The 20,534-nt window shown below is 41.5% G+C and overlaps 1 protein-coding gene and 1 long non-coding RNA gene across 4 annotated transcripts in view; one reads left to right on the top strand and one right to left on the bottom strand.

The window, feature by feature from the left end:
• The window catches only part of acvr2aa (activin A receptor type 2Aa), a 51,829-nt gene extending 44,030 nt beyond the window's left edge, over positions 1–7,799 (top strand). For 2 of the 3 annotated variants that reach the window (XM_053626490.1, XM_053626489.1), the window contains exons 7-11: positions 1,606–1,751; positions 2,043–2,157; positions 2,610–2,748; positions 6,364–6,494; positions 6,820–7,799. In XM_053626490.1, the coding sequence (XP_053482465.1) occupies positions 1,606–1,751; positions 2,043–2,157; positions 2,610–2,748; positions 6,364–6,494; positions 6,820–7,014 (726 nt within the window). In that variant the 3' untranslated portion in view covers positions 7,015–7,799. Of the gene's footprint in view, positions 1–1,605; positions 1,752–2,042; positions 2,158–2,609; positions 2,749–3,281; positions 3,966–6,363; positions 6,495–6,819 lie in introns of those variants that run through there. The other variant, XM_053626491.1, reaches the window with a different exon arrangement.
• LOC128608618 (uncharacterized) overlaps positions 1–8,365 on the bottom strand; it is a 101,198-nt gene extending 92,833 nt beyond the window's left edge. The window contains exon 1 of the long non-coding RNA XR_008386097.1: positions 8,119–8,365. This is a non-coding gene — a long non-coding RNA (uncharacterized LOC128608618). The remainder of the gene's footprint in view (positions 1–8,118) is intronic.
• Positions 8,366–20,534: the final 12,169 nt, after the last annotated feature.

Raw genomic sequence — 20,534 nt, 5'->3', positions numbered from 1 at the left:
CAACGGCTGAAACCAGATTTCTGAGAAGGCAGGTTGTGGAAAACCCTCGAGTGACTGCAAAAGACCTGCAGCAAGATTTGGTGGCAACAGGCACTGAGGTTTCAGTGAGCACAGTAAGGCGCGTACTAACCACAGAAGGTTTCCATGTTAGAACTCCCAAGACATACACCACTACTGACCCAAAAGCACAAGAAAAGTCGTCTCAAAATCATATAAATAAGCCACAGATGTTTTGGGATTCTGTTCTGTGCATCGATGAAACAAAACTGGAACTTTTCAGCACGATGGATCAGCGGTATGTCTGGAGGGAGAAGAATGAAGAAAGAACACTCGGTCCACAGGCAATCATGGTGGTGGCTCGGTGATGCTCTGGGGCTGCTTTGCATCCTCCGGCACTGGAAACCTGCAGCGTGTGGAAGGCAAGATGGATTCATTGAAGTAGCAGGAAATCCTAGGAGAAAACTTCAGGCCGTCTGTGAGGAAGCTGAAGCTTGGGTGTAATTGGACCTTCCAACAGGACAATGATCCCAAGGCTTGTTTTCAGAAGAAGTCCTGGAAGATTCTACATTGACATCACAGTCACCTACTGTGATCATCGAAAATCTGACCCCATCGAAAATCTCTGGTGGGATTTGAAGAAGGCGGTTGCAGCATGCAAACCCACGAATATTACTGACCTGGAGGCCATCGCTCATGAGAAAAGGGCTAAGATTCCTCAGGAACGCTGCCAGAAGCTATGCATCTCATTTGCAGCAGGTCATAACAGCAAAAGTGTGCTCTACTAAGTACTAAATATTCTTGCCATGAAGGAGTTGAATAATTTTGAAACTGGAGAAGTCATAAGTTGCATTTTCAGTTGAATTTGGGGAAACCACTTGAAGCATTCCTTGTGTTGTACTATTTCAATTGCTTTTGTTTGATTTGTTCATTGCAAATGGCTGAAAGTCTGTACATTTAGACAATAAACCTGCTTTTCAATGGGGGTTGAATAAATTTTGATTGCAACCGTGTGTATGTATGTATTTATGTCCTTATATATTCTTAGCCCTTAGCCGTGAGAGTCGTTTCTGAAATTGTCAGTGCAATGAGGTAAAACAAGAGACTTAAGTCTTAACTGTGATCCTGAATCAGTATTGCATGTAAAACATTTCTCGATCTGTACCTCCGGCTCAAGGCAGAGTCATCACATGTGCCTGCTTAAACATTAAGTGCTTGATATTTAAAAGTCCTTTTCCATTATGGCGGCATCGTAAAAGGGTCCAGGACAGAAAAACAAGCTATGATTTCAACAAGTGCGTTTTGTGACTGCGACACAAAACATGCAAGGCTCGATTTCCCATATTCAGAAAGAGTCTGCTCTCAGAGCTCTGAGAGTATCACCATTAACACTGCAGTTTAATCTGAATGATCTGTATCTATCGTCCTACTGTTTTTAAATTACAGCGTGAGTCATTACAAAGCAACTGCTACCTCCTACTCCTGCATCGTTTGTAATGGATGCTTCCCTGTTAGAAAAAAAACAACAACTTTCCTCCGAGTCGTTTGGAACTGGCTAGGCATCCTACACGAAGTCGTTTGCAGCTTCACAGCTTCTTGTCTCTGCAGGGTTCGCTGACCGACTATCTGAAGGCCAACGTGGTGACGTGGAACGAGCTTTGCCACATCGCTCAGACCATGGCGCGAGGTCTAGCATACCTCCATGCCGATGTCCCTGGCCTCAGGGACAGACACAAGCCAGCCGTTGCTCACAGGTTAGCGCCTCCCGACACCTCCCTGACCCTGTATGTTTTTTGCATTATTCACGCTCGTCTATCATTCAGGTTGGTTTATGAAGGTTTTCCGATATATCCAGGTCATTCGGACTGGTCTATTAATATTCACTGAAATGTTAAAAGATAAAATTAAGATCAACCAAGAGTCCCGTGACCTTGATTTAGTGCTATTAGCCTTTCTGGTTGGTACATTTATTGATTTAGGAGGAATTAGTTTAGAGTTGCACTCACTGAGTGTGTGTGTGTGTGTGTGTGTGTGTGTGTGTGTAGGGATATCAAGAGTAAAAACGTGCTGTTGAAGGCTAATCTGACAGCCTGCATCGCTGATTTTGGCCTGGCCTTGAGGTTCGAGGCCGGCAAATCTGCCGGGGACACACACGGACAAGTGAGTACCGATAGCAGAGGGAGATGCAGCTGTTTGGCTCGCACTCGCTCTTAAGCTCTGCTCAGACCAAAAAAAAAAAAAAAAACCCTTTCCAATTTAAGCCATACTGATTAACTCGTATTCTGTTTGCGTCTAAATGATCTGATAGGAAAATGACTGGTAAAGCTGAAACAGAAAGCTGACTTAATAATCACTGTTCCAATCCCTCCACACTCCTACAAGTGTGCGAAGGTTATTTTTATCGTGACATATTTTCATTAATATTGTTTATAAGGCTAATAAGGTAAGACAACAGAGTGTTTACAGTTTGTGCTTTCTTTGTTGTGAAATACCCGAGTCAGCTCACAGAGCACTTGATAATCACCTGAAAAGTTGGATCAGGCGCGCTGAAGCAGGGAGCCGCAGCTGCACGCACAGCAGTACAAGCCGCATGTCCTTGTGATGTGTTGTAGGTGGGAACGAGGCGCTACATGGCTCCCGAGGTGCTGGAGGGGGCCATCAATTTCCAGCGAGACGCCTTTCTCAGGATAGACATGTACGCCGTGGGGCTGGTGCTGTGGGAACTGGCGTCCCGCTGCACAGCCGCAGACGGTAAGAACAGAAACATGTATCGCCAAACAACGAAACAGCGCTAATAACTTTAGAGCAGTTAGTAGACTTTGCTTTGAGTAAGGTTAATTGGCACCTGCTAGCTTTCTGTCATTAATGGCATTCAGTTGTAATCATTGTAAAAAGGGCTTCCGTCAGTCATAGCCATTGTACCCGCGTCTAAAGGCACACAATCAAGGCCGGACCGCTTCGTTATGGGTGACAGATGTCATTATTCACACATAAACCCTTCTCAGGTGCAGTCAGACAAGAACGAAACGGTATTCCGTTTGATCCTGTCCTAAGAGTGCTCCTGAGTCGGTGTAAATTCACATTTAAGTTGGCTCACGAATGTGAACCTCGATTCAGTTATTGCGGTATTATACACGGATCACACAAATTTGGAATCGCTTCTCTATTTTAGTTGCACACACAAATACATTGGTGCTTGAAAGTTTCTGAACCCTTTTAGTTCAAGCAGAATAAAGTTAACGTTACGGAACGGCCAAGTCAAAGTCCTGATTTTAATCCAGTAGAAATGTTGTGGAAGGACCTGAAGCAAGCAGTTCATGTGAGGAAACCCACCAACACCCCAGAGTTGAAGCTGTTCTGTACTGAGGAACGGGCTAAAATTCCTCCAAGCCGAAGTGCAGGACCGATCGACAGTTACCGGAAACGTTTAGTTGCAGTTATTGCTGAACAAGGGGGTCAAACCAGGTACTGAAAGCAAAGGTTCAGATACTTTTGCCTCTCACACATATGTAATATCGGATCATTTTCCTCAATAAATAAAGGACCAGGTATAATATTTTAGTCTCGTCTGCTTAATTGTGTTCTCTTTGTCTACTTTTGTGGAAATCAGATAATGTTTTAGGTCATATTTGTGCAGAAATGTAGAAAGTCCTCACAAACTTAGAAATAAGGCAACCCAAAACAAATCCAGAAATGAAGACAAACAAAGCTATTCGTTTAAATCAGTCGGGGAAAAAAGTAACGGCGCGCTGTCGCAGAGCGGTTAGTGCGTGTCTGTGGTAGCCGACGAGTTGCGGTGGCTGAGCTACATTACTGGACGGTTTGGCACGCGTTCACTGTTTAGTCGTTATTTACAGGTCTTTGGCGTCACTGAATGTTAATCAGCTGTGCCATGACCTCATGTGGTGGTTTACAGCTTATTGGTACACTATATGGCTAAAAGTATGTGGACACCTGCCCATCACACTCATATGTGTTCCTTTCTCAAACTGCTGCCACGAAGTTGTAAGGACATTGTTGTCTAGAACGTCTTGTGTGTGCTGTATTTCCCCTCACTGGATCTAAGAGACCCAAACCTGTTCCAGCATGACAATGCCCCTGTGCACAAAGCGAGCACCATGAAGATATGGTTTGCTAAAGTCGGAGTGGAAGAACTCTAGTGTACTGCACAGAGTCTTGACGTCAACCCCACGGAACACATTTGGGATGAACTGGAACACCGACTGCACCCCAGGCCTAATCCAACACGAAGTCCCTGAACTCACTAATGCTCTTGTGGCTGAACGAGCAACTGGTCAGGTGTCCACACACTTTTGGCCATATGGTGTATTTATCAGTATATACAAGATGTGAGTATGAAGAAAACCAGCATTACAGACTTTTTTTTTTTTTTTTTGGTGAATTTGTCAGGAATCTGGACTGATAAATGTGAATAAACATGACATTCATTCACTTCAGCCAAACTGTGCCAATTCTGCATTTATGTTTTTAGATGTATTTCCACTACAGTATTTTGCAGCGTCCTTAAATACAGACCATGTGTTTCCATCAACTGCCGTTGTGTTTAATTTTTTATTTTAAATAGGCACAAACGATGACAATTACATTTCTTTGCGGTATTTCATAATTTGTTTGTTTTTTTCCCCCTACTCTTCTATTCATATTTTCCAACGCACAGATTAAGTTCACATTAAACCCTTGATGGATAGAAAGTCCTACTAGAGTCCGTTGAAATTTCATATTGACTTTCGTTTCTCAAAATGAGTTTACAGCCCTGGGAACAGGTCCAATTGCAAGAATAGAGTTCCATACTGAGCCCTCTGCGAAGGGAAGAGACAAATTCATTACTGGCGTGCTTGATCAAATGGGCAGAAATGCTTAATAAACAACCTTAAAAACTTACTTATGCCTTTTAATGTAGTCCGCCTATGGATTTTTCTTTTTTTCTTCTTCTTCTTTTTTCTTTTCTTTGTGCACCAGTATTTTTTTGGAACGTCGCTCTAATGACATTCACATCACGAGCCAAAGGCACGCACCACATGACCCAGCATGCACGAGGCATTTCCTAGCCGACTCCAATGCGGAATATTTTATACAGTCGATAAGCAAAGGTGTCAAAATAAAATGACATACAGTGATGGACAACAGTGAGTAGGCAGGGAGTGTGTCTGTACAAGCAAGAATCTATATGAAAGCCAGGATTGTCCTCAATTTCCTGCTCTGTCTTACTCACTCACAGTAAAAAAAAAAAAAAAATGAGTGTGAATGTGCACATTCTCTACAGATGCACATTTCCACTGTACCGATGTTTTACAATGTGGCCCGCTATCTTTTTTGTTTTCTACATGGCTAGAATGAAAATGTCTGTATTCACTGCACTGAGAAATTCTTACCCAGTAACCAAGCTACAAGTCTACTTCAGCCCATGATACACTATATGGCCAAAACTTTGTGCACGCCTGACCATCACACCCATGTGTCCTTGTTGGAAATCCCATTCCAGATTTAGATTGTTATAATAACCTCCGCTAGATTTTGGAGCGTGGCTGTGGGGATTTGTGTTCATTCAGCTCCAAGAGCATTAGTGAGGTCAGGCACTCGGCGTTCCAGTTCATCCCAAAGGTGTTCAGTGGGGTTGAGGTCAGGGCTCCGTGCAGGACTCTCGAGTTCTTCCACTCCAACCTTCACAAACCATGCCTTCCTGGAGCTCACAATCCTATACAATTGTGTGCTTCCAAGGGTGTCCCAAAAGTCCTCATACATAGGGGGAAATGAACACTTGGAAATGAGCAAAATGGAACTTTATTTACAAAACATCCTCTACATCAGCGGTCACCAATCCTCTTCCTTTGAGATCTACCTTCCTGCAGGTTTCATCTCCAACCTAAATCTAACACACCTAACTTCTTAAGGCGATGATCACATGGTCAAGTGGGCACGATTATGGTTGGAGCTAAATCGTGAGGAAATTAGATCTCTAGGAACAGGGTTGGTGACCATTGCTCTAAATGATTTGTAAACACACAGAGTCGTCTCTCCCGAATTTGGCTCTCTGTCGTGTGCTTAGCGTGTTTGCTGTCCATCGCAACCTTGTGATAGCTTCTTGATCCAGCCATGAGAATGATTTCAATACGTTCTTCTTTTGTCAGAGGCATTTATATAAAGGCTATACACCCAAAAATTTCCACCCAATATATATATATATATATAGGAAGACATTTTGGTTAAAAAAAAATTGGGTTTTTTTTAGCATCTCTGTCATGAAGAACCTCTAAGCCAACGTGTCTGAATGAAACGGTGTGAGTGAAGGTGGATGTGATCTTGACCTAGTTGCGTACGTTAACCTTGTGCCTTTTTCCTTCCTAGGTCCAGTGGATGAGTACATGCTGCCTTTTGAGGAGGAGGTGGGTCAGCACCCCACTCTGGAGGACATGCAGGAGGTGGTGGTGCATAAAAAGCTGAGGCCTACGCTGCGCGAGTGCTGGCATAAACATCCGGTACGTTCTCTAACACACAGCTGTAACTAGGCGAGTGACCATATCAGTGTGTGTAACTCGGGATTATATAACGGTGATTTCCTGGGACTTTCTGGATGTAATTAAGCTGTGTGAGCATTGTGTTGTGTTCTTTCCCCATTTCTCTCTCTCTCTCTCTCTCTCTCTCTCTAATTTCTCTTTATCTTTTCTTTCTCTTTTTGTTGCTTACTGTTCTTCGTTTCCATATTTTACATATGCCACTCTAATGTTGTCTCACTTTCCTTCTTCTATACCCTGTCCTATTTTCCTTTCCATCTCTCTCTCTCTCTCTCTCACTCTCACTCAGGGTCTGAGCATGCTGTGCGAGACCATAGAGGAGTGCTGGGACCATGAGGCCGAGGCTCGTCTCTCAGCAGGCTGCGTAGAGGAGCGCGTGCTACAGGTGCAGCGCCTCGCCAGCATTTCCGCCCCCGATGACATCGTCACCGTCGTCACCATGGTGACAAACGTGGACTTTCCACCCAAAGAATCCAGCCTATGACTAGAGGAGAACAGCGTGTGACGTCACGCGGGCGAAGAAAATGTTTTTGTTTTTTTTAAACGCATAGCTCAGAGCTGCTAGCTCGAAATCCCTGGTGATTGTACCGTACACCGGGTTGGTTGCAGTCACCAATGCTGGATTTGACCATTTACGTGCTCGTTTCAGCAGCACTGCGCGTGTGTCTGCGCGCATGTGTGTGTGTGTGTGTGTATGTGTGTGTGAGAACACTCATGTCATGGGGCCTTCTGGACAGGCTGAACAGATTTCAATCCAACAAGAGGACCTCAGGCGACACTCTCTCACATTTAGCAACCGGACAGCATCACACGTGAAGCTATTGACTGGTATTTCTTTTTTTTGTCATCTGTGCAACAGAGAGAGAGAGAGAGAGAGAGAGAGAGCATTTTCCCTCTGAGCAAAGGAGACTTTTCCTTTCCTTATTTCAGTGTGAAAGAAAGAAAAAGGGCGACAGTACTTTCTCGAAACACATTTGACTTGTTGCGATGCCAATACGAAACAGCTTCTGAATGTCTAGTGTGTCACTGCTGTATATTCAACCAAGAGGGTGGGGGAAAAAAAAACAAATCGATTGTTTTGTATCTCTGGATTTCCCTCCCAGCGTTTCTGTCAAATAACCACGAACCTCTCTCGACAAGGTATACCTCAGTTTCTCATCCTAATAACAAGTTTGTTTTGTAACACTATATAAAGGAGAAAAAAAAAAATACTAAGCTTTCCGTCGTCCTGCAATGGGCACAGAAGCTTTTTAATACGGGGGAAAAACCTTCTTTTTTTTTAATCTATATATATATATATATATATATATATATATATATATATATATTATAAAACGACAGATTATGCCAAGAAAATATGGCCATTCATAAACCAGTGTTTTCTGCCTTTCTTTCTATTACTTCATGTCTTTCTGTGTTGCCCTGCTGTTTAAAAAAATGTGACTGTTTTCTGAACATTGTGACAAATTGATTGTACAAAAAAAAAAAAAGGAAAAAAAAAAATCAGTTTTTAGAACTTTATCGGAAACTTGTTGAGAAGAAAAATCCCTGAAATATATGAATTCTGTGAAAATATGAAAGCACTTACCGGTATAGGTTTGCAGTGTCCTCACAGCAATTGACATATGTGCATGCCTTGTATTTCTTTTTCTCTCGTGCGTGAAATCTTGAGCAGTCGTCAATTTTTTTTTATTTTTTTTTTATCCATCATTTGCTTTAGTTGCAATCCATCTTCAATCAGGGTGGGGTTTCCCTCCCCCTTTCCCATTTCCTCCTGGGAAATCCTCCTCTGCGTCCTAAGCTAACCCTAGATCCCAACCCCAGTGTAAATACGTATACCGTTGAAAACTAGCCTCAGATTAGCGGCTACACGTCACAACGTTTGAATACTTCATGTCTCAGGAAGCCCTTATCTTTTGAGCGTTTCTCCTTCTGGTGCCATTCTGGTGATCCACGTTGTATTGTGTATGCAAGAGGCCTTCGTAACATCCTTTATTCACCCGCTCCACCCTGGATATCACAAGCTGGACTTTTTTCCTTCCCCCCATTATGCGTTTTTCAGCACCAAGCTACACGATGCCATACGAATAGGTTTTTAGAGATCTAAGACTTGAAACACAAGTATTATCTTAATATGCTGGTGTCATTCATTAATAACAGCGGGCCTACGTTGACTACTGAACTGCTGAACGGATTCAGGTCGCTGTTGTTTGTTTGTTTGATTGTTTGTTTGTTTGTTTGTTTGTTTTAACCCATCATACACCATCGTAAAGCGTTCAGGTCTCCGTGACCGTATGCAAGCGTGCTCTCAACTCCAGCGTTTCCAGTCGACCTCGCGCACCCGCCTGCATCGTTCTGCTCATCTTTCTGACCAGGTGCCAACGCGTATCAGTGCAAGAGCGCACAAACTTTCCTCAGAGAGCTCCTGTGCTAGCGCTCGTTCTACCTTCGCAGCTCTGGACCATGATTTAATTTGCACGGTGCTGACGGGCTGCTAGCTTTTATTAAAGGCCACGTTAGCATTTTTGTTCGAGATAAGTATTCGTCGAAACACCAGGCGAGCTCGTTTTGCTCGTGGAAGGCTGGTTTGCCTGTAGTCTCAGCCTGGATTTGAGCCTTCAGCCTATATGCTGACAACTACTATTTTTCTTAGTAGCTTCTGTTTGTGTATATCCATGTAGCTGGTTTTTTTAACGCCTTGTTCAACATAACCTTGGGGGTGTGTCTGAAATGGAAATCGGGAAGGCATTGATTTTGGTCACAATCCAATCCAGTCCAGTTCAATGGAGAGAGCAATACAATGGTTTGTGTATAATTTGTATTTATTATTAAGATATATACAATGTATTCGTTAAGTAGTTGGTCTTCACACCAAGTCAGTGCTTATTCAGTAAAAATAAAATCCATGTAGATGAATGGTTTGCAAGTGTTGTGTGATATATGAATATCAGTGTAAATATTTGAGTCAGATACAGGCACTAATTTGTGAAAAATCTGATCGGACAGCCCCTTCCCTACACCATACGACGTCCTTTCGATGATTGCGTTATTAAAGCAATGCCGTTTTTTATCTCGTCGTTTAAATACTGTTCAGTTGTGAGGGCAACGACGGACCCTATGGGCTATTGTTTTTATCATTTTATCATTTATACTTTAACCAGCAGGTGGCAATAAATACAGCTTTCAATCTTCACTGCCCTGGACAGCTGTCTCACAAACTGAATTTCTCTATACGTGGCCAAAAGTATGTGGACACCTGACCAGCACACCCATGTTCCCACAAAGTTAGAAACACACAATTGTATATAATATGTTTGTATGCTGTGGCTTTACAAATTTCCCTTCACTGGAACTAAGAGGTCCAAACCTGTTCCAGCATGACAATGCCCCTGTGCACAAAGCGGACTCCGTGAAGACATGGTTTGCCAAAGTTGGAGTGGAAGAACTCGAGTGTCCTGAACAGAGCCCTGACCTCAACCACACTGAACACCTTTAGGATGAACTGGAACACCGACTGCACCCAAGCATCAGTGCCTGACCTCACTAACGCTCTTGTAGCTGAATGAACACGAATCCCCACAGCCACGCTCCTAAATCTAGCGGAAAGCCTTCCCAGAAGAGTGGAGCTTATTATAACAGCAAACACAGGGGGATAAATAAATCTGACTAAAGCGGATGTTCGACAAGGAGATACAGGTGTGACGATCAAATCAAGCGTCCACATACTTTTGGCCATGTAGTGTATACTCACAGAAACGTGCCATCTCCTTAAAGACAGGACTGTATAGAGGTTTCCGTTTCAGACACACCCCGGATCTTCAGTGTTATTGTTATGATCAGGGCTATAAATCCTGTTTTGAGAGACTTGCATCTCCTTTACTCGCTTTAAAAATCTGGCGTTTTGTTCCTGAATAAAAATGATGCACTGGGTCATGCGAGAGCATAAACAAAAATAAATAAATAAAAGACTCTTTAACATGTGATCTCCCCTCTCTCACCCCTGCACCGTCTCCTCACCCTGAGCTTCCCTTCTCTCATGTTGGCAGAAGACTGGATTGAACAGTGCACCGTATGTAAATATGAATAATGTTTTAGATTGTGAAAAATAGCATGAGGTTGTGTTTTTTTTTGTTTTTTTTTTTAATTATTATGGTCTCAAACGCAAAAACGTTTTATTAATATTATGGCAAAATAATATTTTATTGTTGTTTATTTTGTATATCTGTATTTTACGTTGTTTTATTAATTTATGTCACAGCCCAAACAGGTTATTTTTATTCCGAATAAACGAGAAGTGGTTTTTGCTCTATTTATACAACTGGTCTAGTGAAACACTAAAAAGAAAAAAAGAAAACAACAACAACAACAAAAAAATGGATCTTGTCTCTTTACCTCAGACTTCCCGGTTCTGACTTGACGTTATCACAACACGAATAAGCGGTGTAGCACGACAGACAACATGGTGCAAGCGTTGTGAAACATGTAACATTTAGTGGGAATCGACCAGCAGGTTCTTTCCTCTTCTTTCTTTTTCTCCTGGCAGCAAGACGCACTTTGTGGTTTTTAGTTTCCTTTTTTTTTTTTTTTTGTTTTTTTTTTTGCTCACTGCAATGCCACTACTAGAACTGACCATCTTGGGTGCACGCAACTGTATTACCTTAATCCCGGACACGCCATTTGAGTAAAAGTATTTAACAAGTCATATTCAGGGCCTGGTTGGAAGTTGTTGTTACATATTGTACAGATGAAATTTTATGCTACTCCTCCCTTCGAATAAAGTATAGTGACTGCTCTGACTCGTCTCGTCCGTGTGTGAGCGCTGGTGTTTGGATCGTCTGTTCACGGAGCCACGTGCCACAGATATGATAAATCGGTCCCTCCAGGATTTTGCGATCGCAGGAATCGAGCAAACTCCGCAACATACGGAGGAGCTTGCGATTGTTTTGGTTTTTTTAAGTACCGCAGATTTGGGCTGAGACGCGTCACAACTCCTCGGTTCGTTTGTGGTGGACGTGAGTACAGCTAAAAAGGTCTCATTCACCAGCAAACATCACTGAAAGACCGTACAAAACAATTCCGTGCGGAATTGCAAATTTAAGTCGTTTTCCTGCCAAAAAAAAAAAAAAAAACAACCCGAGCCGGATTACGAATTTTTGAAAAAGCCGCATAAGCGTTTTTGACCGCAACAATCGCAAAAAAAAAAAAAAAAAAAAGTGAAATCCTGTACGGACTCGGTAATACTTAACTTAAAAAGGCATTTTATTACATATAATTTGGATCAGAGATACAACAGAGAGGCAGTGAAACTGTAGTGCTGCATTAAAAAAACAAAACAACACGAGGTCAGTGGTACATTTATGTAACATCTAGAAAACTAATAATAACTGGATGTGAAAATGCAGGGAACATGAAAGATTTGCTATAAATCCAATCAGCTACTTGAGTGAGAGTAATGATGGCGCGAACGAGTGTTATTACTGATAACATCGATATATCTGTGTATTGTAAAACACGTAAAATACAGGATCACTTTCCTATAACAGCAGAGGTTTGTTCCTCTTATACCGCAGTAATGTACCACAGATCGTTTCAAAATATCCATCCATCCATTTTCTGTACCGCTTATCCTACACAGGGTGGTGGGGAGTCTGGAGATTATCCCAGGGGACTCGGGGTACAAGGCGGGGGACACCCTGGACTAGGTGCCAACCCATCGGAACACACTACGGACAATTTCGAAATGCCAATCAGCCTACAGCACATGACTTTGGACTGGGGGAGGAAACCTGAGTACCCAGAGTAAACCCCCGAAGCGCAGGGAGAACCCCCAACCCTGGAGGCCCGAGGCAAAAACGTGTTAGCCAGTAAGCCACCGTGCCCCCCATTTTATATACAATATTTCATTTTTAATTATTTTAGCCATTTTTTTTTATTATTAATAAATAACCACGCGTTGTGGACTGTCCATTTGTCCACGTGACGAGTTCCCAGATTTGATTCCAGAATTCAACAGCGCTGTGGTGTGACGTAATTGAATCACGACATTGCTATTGTCACGCTGAGCAGCGTGATATCCTTTCTCAAAATGTTGCTTCGCCATCTTGTGGCGTTCTCCAAATTCTCAGTGGACAGTCATAAAGTGATTGCTTTTAGCTTGAGGTTGACGTCCATTCAGTTTGACTTGTGTAGCAATCTAGCAAAAGCGGCTTAACAGAAATCCAGATGTAGTTTTCGATCCCTAACAAATAAGCTGAAGACAATAGAGGGAAGTCGAAAGCTTCCTGAAACGACACGAGGACGAAACCACGAGAAGTATCAAATCATCAGCGTATACGGGTGAAGAAAAGTCAAGTCGAACAAGTCCGGAGTGTGTTAGGAGTATGTTCAGTATGAGCAGCATAGACTTTATGATTACAGCAGCGGCTCTTAGGCACAAGTCTACAGGATGGAGGTGAGATTATCCCCTGAAGCAGGAAGGTTTCTATGGGCAGGAAATGAGGCCTTATGTTTTCGGGTTGTCCATCCGTCAATCCGAGATTATCGTTAGTGCGATATCTCAAGAATGAGTAGTTGAATATTTGTAGGATTCGTATGGAATCATCACCAGTTAGTGAACTGATTTTAGAATCGAACCAAACAGGGTCAAGGTCACAGCAAGGTCAGATGTCTGACATCATTTTTCTTCAATAGCTTCCTTCCTGTCCTACAAAGATGTACGTGTTCAGGAATTCAAGACCCATTTTACGCCATCTGTGAGGGAGTCTGCATGTCATCCGTCCGTCCGGATGGAATGGATAATATGGAATTATCATCGAACTGGGGCGCACGGTGGTTTAGTGGTTAGCACGTTTGCCTCACAGCGCCAGGGTCGGGGGTTCGATTCCCACCGTGGCCCTGTGTGTGCGGAGTTTGCATGTTCTCCCCGTGCTGCGGGGGTTTCCTCCGGGTACTCCGGGTTCCTCCCCCAGTCCAAAGACATGCATGGTAGGCTGATTGGCGTGTCTAAAGTGTCCGTAGTGTATGAGTGGGTGTGTGAGTGTGTGCCCTGCGATGGATTAGCACCCTGTCCAGGGCGTACCCCACCTTGTGCCCCATGCTCAGGCTCCAGGTTTCCCCGTGACCATGAAAAGGAGTAAGCAGAAGTATAGAAGATGGATGGATATCACCGAACTGATTATCGATTTTGGAAGTGATCCAAACAGGCACAAGGTCACAGCAAGGTCAAATATCTAAAACAGTACTGAATCGTTTTCAATATCTTCCTTCCTGGTTGAAGTATAATGTAAGGGTATGTCTGGCATACAAATTAGTACCAATAAGAGCTAGACTTGCGGCATCATCTATGCTACTGGAGTTCACTTCCAGTTCTAAAGATTTGGGAAGTGTAAATCTTTAAGGTTTTCCCAGGCGGTCTCCAATTCGAAGCACTCCAGAGCAGACGAGGTTGAGCGTTTTCAGAATGGTGTACCCATAAGCCATATATTCAGGATGGAATGCAGCACAGCCAACTTTGCGTATATATTATACAGTGCTGTGAAAAAGTATTTGCCCCATCCTGATTTCTTCTGTTTTTGTGTATATCTCATACTAAACAGATCTTCAAACAAAACACAACATAAAACAAACATACACAGCAAACACACAATGCAGTTTTTATTTATTTATTTATTTATTTATTTATTTTTATTGAAGCAAAAAAAAAAGGTATTCAACACCTATCACCAGTGTGAAAAACTAATTGCCCCCTAAAATTTAAAATCTGGTTGTGCCACCTTTACCAGCAATAACTGCAACCTTCCAATAACTGGAGATCAGTCTTTCATTTACTTCTAGTACTAGGACTTACTCCTGTGCTTTGGATCATGGTCTTGCTGCATAATCCAGTTGCGCTCGAGTTTCAATTTACGGACTGAAGCCCGGACATTCTCCTTTAGGATTTTCTGGTAGAGAGCAGAATTCATGTTTCCCTCAATTATTACAAGTTGCTCAGGCCCTGAAGCAGCAAAGCATCCCCACATCATCAAACTTCCACCACCATGCTTGACCGTAGCTATGAGGTTCTTTTTATGGAATTCGGTGTTTGGTTTATGGCAGATGTAATGGGACACCTGTCTTCCAAACAGTTCCACTCTCGACTCAGTAATCCACAAAACATTCTCTCAAAAGGTTTGAGGATCATCAAGGTGTCAGACGAGTCTTAATGTTCTTCTGGGTTAGCAGTGGATTTCACCTCACTACTCTTCCATGGATGCCATTTTTGCCCAGTGTCTTTCTAATGTAAGAGAGGCCTGTAATTCCTTTTTATGTTGTCCTTGGCTTTTTTGTGACTTGCTGAATGAGTCGTTGCTGTGTTCTTAGAGGAATTTTGGAAGGCTGAACACTTCTGCGAAGGTTCACTACTGTGTAAGCTTTTCCATTTGGAGATAATGGCTCTCACAGTGGTTCTTTGGAGTCCCAGAGCCTTGAAATAGCTTTGCAACCCTTCCCAGACTGATGTATTTCGATCACCTTCTTCCTCATCATTTCTGGAATTTCTTTCAATTTTGGCATAGTGTGTTACTGGGTAACAGACACTTTTAAATAACATCATGCTGTTGAAAAAGTTCTATTTAAGTGTTGATTTGATTGAACAGGGTTTGCAGTAATCAGGTCCAGTTGCGTCTAGATCCAGCTGAATCCCATTATGAATGCAGTTTCATAGATTTGGGGAATCAGTAACTATGGGGGCAAATACATTTTCACACAGACCCAGTTGGTATTGGATAACTTTTTTTTTTTTTTTTTGCTTCAATGAATAACATTATCCTTTAAAAACTATATTGTGTGTTTACTCGGGTCGCCTTTGTTTTATGTTGTAGTTCGTTTGAAGATCTCAAACAATTTAGTATGAGATATACACAAAAACAGAAGAAATCAGCAGTAATACTTTTTCACAGCACCGGACATCAATATCATTTAAAACGTTTGAGAACTTACATATTTAACTTTATTGATCCACCTTCAGAGCCATCTGAAAATGGCTCATCTTTTACATGTATCGTGTTAATAACATCCTTCACCAGTGTCCGTTTCTGAACACAAGCTCACCACTGCTTGCTGGATATTTTCTCAGACAACACACACACACACACACACACTCTCTCTAATAACCATGTCAACATCCCTGCTGTGCTGAGAATGAACCGCGATCCAAATAATAATATCCGGTCAGTGGTGGTCTTATGGCGTTCCCGTTCTCCTGAGTGATGTGGTAGAATACGCTGAACACACTGTGCATTGCAGCATTTAACTACTAAATGAGCTAGAGTGTAGGTGAACGTGATAGGTCAATATGTTTAGTTTTAATAAACTGGAATTTTAGTGTATAGTGCTCGCTCTTTGTGTCTTTAAGTACTATTGGTAGGCTCTTGATTCATCATAGTTGAATACCTGAGCCTTCATGTGCCCTGAAAACAAGTCACCTAAACAGACAGAAGGATTTATGTTCCAGTTTTTCATCTAGTGAGATAGAGACCATCCAGGTCCAACTGCCCAATTATGGGGGGGCTACCTACTATTCCAAGACTTCCTGTCCTAAATTTCAATTCGCTCCAAATTTCCTTCAGAAAAGTTGAACTTATTTTTTTGCACAGGGAGCACCAGGGACCCGTCTTTCGCTGCTTTTTGATTTATTACGTGGGACGCACCGTGGTTTTCGACTCACGGTATGACTTACACTAACCACAAGACTGGTCAACATGAGTACACTTAGTCGCAGCGACGAGGAAGATTATACAGAGGGATCATAATTAAGTGAACAGATGGGCTCGCGTGTGCTCGGAGATATATTGCTACTTTTAAAGCGCGCGTCTGCTCCATAAAATTGATTTCAACAACAACCATCTGATGAATGTGCCTTTATATTTAGGCTACCTTCCCTGGTGCTGTGCGACTGTGCTTCCTGTTCGTATTACATCTTTTTCGCCTGGTGTGATGCATCTCCTCCTTTGCCTTGGTGATATTTTTGGAGTCGGTTTTGGGGGCCCAAGCACTTTGTACAGCGGCGTAGCAATTAAGGGTTTTCAGACCGATGACGGTATCTGTTACACTGGATGGCCAATGCTGGAGAAGTAGATAAACAACCAGCATGATTCATCTTAACTGTTAAATTTATTTCCCTGGTCCTCATTTCAGCTTTCAGGATGCATCGGGGACATCAAAACAAGCAGACATGAAAACAAAATGAGGTTCGAAATGACTCTAATGACATCAGTGATTTAGACTGGGACTTTTAGAGCAATTTTTTATTGATTTATTTATTTATTTATTTTTTACAAAGTGTAGTTTGGGGGCTGCTCTGAAATTGAGTTATCAGTGTCCCAACGTGTAGTGAGATGAGACAGGGTCCTTACCAGAGCCCGAACACCTGTACACTGTATACCGATTCACAATCTAGGGAGCTAGGGAGCTGATCGAGACGCACCCCTAGTCTCCTTAAAGCAGAACTGAAGGTTTAAACAGTTTTAGGCTGTTCACCTTTATGCACTAATTGCCAAGAACATTTATTCTATTGATAAATATTATTTTCTCTAAAAAAGACATTTTAAAAATCATGCAGCGTAAGTGGCCCTCTTGATCGTTATCTGCAACGCTATAGCAGTGATACAGGAACCTGTTACCGTTAGTATAATGCTATAATGCTGCGATAACGTGGGAAATGTGTAAAGGTGCAGTTAAAAGGATCAATCTGTTCATCCATCCTTCATTTGATTGGTTTCAAATACAACTGTTACTCTAAATAAAGGTTCCTCCAAACCTTGTCTTTCATCATCTGAGAGAAATATGGGCTTGCTTATTTTGTTCAGGATTTAATTGAATTCAAAACAAGTCTTTGGTTTGAACTTTCGTAGTTAGGTAAATGATATAAAGTGTTCCGTTTCACTATCTCGCCCCTAAGGCGGTGTACTTTGGAGAGGTTCCTGACGAAATGATTCCTATTGGAAAATTTGATCTCTGAAGAAGAACTATAATTAAATAAATTGTAAGTAAAGTAATATGTGTTCAATGAATCCTTTAAAAAGCTTTTTTTTTATATTTAATTAAATAAAAAATTATAACAGTATCACAGTGACTTTAATTAAGCATAGTGCTCAGTTCTAAATATTGTGTTTCTAAGACAATCCTCTATAAGGGTTGGTTAAACTTTTACACTTTTCATGGTTTAAAGCATGCAGTAATAGGACATACACGTAGGGCCAAGGCAGACTTTTCATTTCTGCTTCATTGTATTTTTAAAGTGAATGAGAGTTTATAAAGACTTCAGCAAGAACGTTTTTGGTTTTTAAAAAAAAGAAAAAAGAAAAAAGAAAAAATGGCGTGGGTCACAGTTAAGGTCAAACAGCTCCATCTACAGGAAGTGATCATTTTAAAAATACCATGATGGAGAAAAAACCACCGAAGGAAACATAAAAAAACACCCAGAATGCTGTTTATGACTGGAAGGTTGCAAGTTCAATTCCCAAAACTTCTCCAGAGCCAGTGTTGGGTCTAAACTCAACGTTTGGATTGGATCCTGTCTCAAATGTAAATCATTTGTGATGGAATGAAAAATGTAAAAAAATATTCGCTCAATTCTCTTAATGCATGCGCATGAGGAAGAGTTCACGGATACACTAACACGGCTAAAAGTTTGTGTACCCCTGACCATGACATCCCATCCATATGCACCTGTTGAACATCTCATTCCAGGTTTATCCTTTACTGGTATAATAACCTCCACTCTTCTGGGAAGGCTTTCCACTAGATTTTGGAGCGTGGCTGTGGGGATTTGTGTTCATTCATCTACAAGGACATTAGTGAGGTCAGGCATTGATGCTGGGGTGCAGTCGGTGTTCCTGTTCATCCCAAAAGGTGTTCAGTGGGGTTGAGGTCAGGGCTCTGTTCAGGACACTCGAGTTCTTCCACTCCAACCCTTCACAAGCCGTGTCTTCATGGAGCTCGCTTTGTGCACAGGGGCACTGTCATACTGGAACAGGTTTCAGGTGAAGTGAAATTCAGTGTTACAGTATACAAAGACATCTTATACAGTCGTGTGCTTCCAACTTGGGTGGGTGTGATGGTGAGGTGTCCACATACTTTCAGCCGTTTAGTGTATTTTAGCAGTATTGACTTAGCAAATGAATTGATTTAGTTTCTTGTCAGAGGACATGTACCAATTTGTTCATAAGTTGTTATTATAAAGTTGACAAGCTACACCTGCACACACACACACACACACACACACAACACCCATTTACATTGTTGTATCATTCCTGCTCATGTTATTAAAGCAAGCTCATGTCCATGAAAGTAAAACTGGCCACATTAGCATTACACAATCCCCCCCCCCCAACACATTTCACAAGATCATGTTGAGTAATGCATGATTACATGTGAAAAACCTACATTTAGGATCTGATTCATTTAGTTCTGGACTTGATCCTACTCTAACGCTTTTGAGCTAAATCTGTCTTAGATCATTATTGAACACATTGACTCCAAATTCTCTTGAAAATGTGATATCTGCTTTTTTTTTTTACAAATTTGTAAAAGATAATACTAATGAATATTGGTAATCATTTTGTTAGCAAAGTTTCACATTCAGAAATGTAAATATACAAATAGAAGATCTTTGTTTTTGTATTTGTGGTATTTAGTTGTGAAGTGTCACAATATTTGCACACAGTTTTGCCTTTAAAAACAAATACGAAAGCTATAAAAAAACTGTGCTTTTAGGTACGCTTTTGGATATTTTGTGTGGGTTTTTTTTCCCGCTGTGAGGTGCAACATGGTTTTATTTTGTGTTGCTGTTCATGCTGTATTCTACTTTCTGCTGTCTGTTGTATGTACGGAGTAGCTGTCTGCCCCAGCTTTGTTTTATTGAAAGACTGGAAAAATACCAGGTGATTTTTTTCTCCCTAATCTTGTGTGAGTCTGTGCTCACGACAGCCTGACAGGAGTGGAACTTAATATGGGCTTCTGCTGTTGTAGCTCATCCACCTTAAGGTCGATGTTTGTTTTGTGCGTGCCGAGATGCTTTTCTGCTCACCATGGTTGTAAAGAGTGATTATTTGCGTTGCTCTGTCCTTCCTGGCAGTCCGAACCGAATCTGGCCATTTTCCTCTGACCTCTCTCATCAACAAGGCGTTTCCACCCACAGGACTGTCGCTCACTCAGTGATGTTTTTTTTTCCACACAATTTTGAGTAAACTCTAGAGACGGTTGTGTGTGAAAACCTCAGATCAACAGGTTCTGAAACACTCAAACCAACCCATCTGGTACCAACAACCAACCATGCCACGGTTAAAATCACAGAGATCACACTTTTTCTTTATTCTGATGTTTGATGTGAACATTAACTGAAGCTCTGGAATTTGTATCTGCATGATTTTATGCAATGACCTGCTGCCACATGATTGGCTGATTACATAACTATGTATTAAACAGAATGGGGCTTAAAATTAAATACTGGAGTCTACAAAATATTCAGCACATGAAGGTGATTTATTCATTTTATTTATTTATTTTTGGACAGGGGGCACTTTTCTATCTTATATATTGTAGGGATGTGAAATATATAAATTGTGAAATATATAAATTGTGAGTATTTTTATATATATATGGAATTTTTAATAAAGTAGCAGAAATCTTGTCTTCAATGATGATACATTTCTGTGATAAACTTGCACACACCAAACACTTTTTGGATGTAAACATTAGTGCACAACAAGAAACACTGTCAGTTTGATAACTAAACGTTTGGAAATAAATTCAATAAATGCATGAATTTTAAAGGGGGGAGAACCACCACAAATTGGGGTCACACATTGGGGTCAATGTGTGAGATTCACGTGTGTGACTTTGCTGTGAGGGATAAAGAAAGGCCCTGCTTCTGATTCACACTTTATAAACAATACATGAACTTATTTTTGCCCTCTTCATCATCAAATAAAAAGGACAATCTTTTTAAACCCGAATCTTTCTCAC

The sequence above is a fragment of the Ictalurus furcatus genome, chromosome 6 (genome assembly GCF_023375685.1).
Source record: "Ictalurus furcatus strain D&B chromosome 6, Billie_1.0, whole genome shotgun sequence".
Classification (NCBI taxonomy): domain Eukaryota; kingdom Metazoa; phylum Chordata; class Actinopteri; order Siluriformes; family Ictaluridae; genus Ictalurus; species Ictalurus furcatus.
This window is presented reverse-complemented; position numbering and strand designations above follow the sequence as displayed.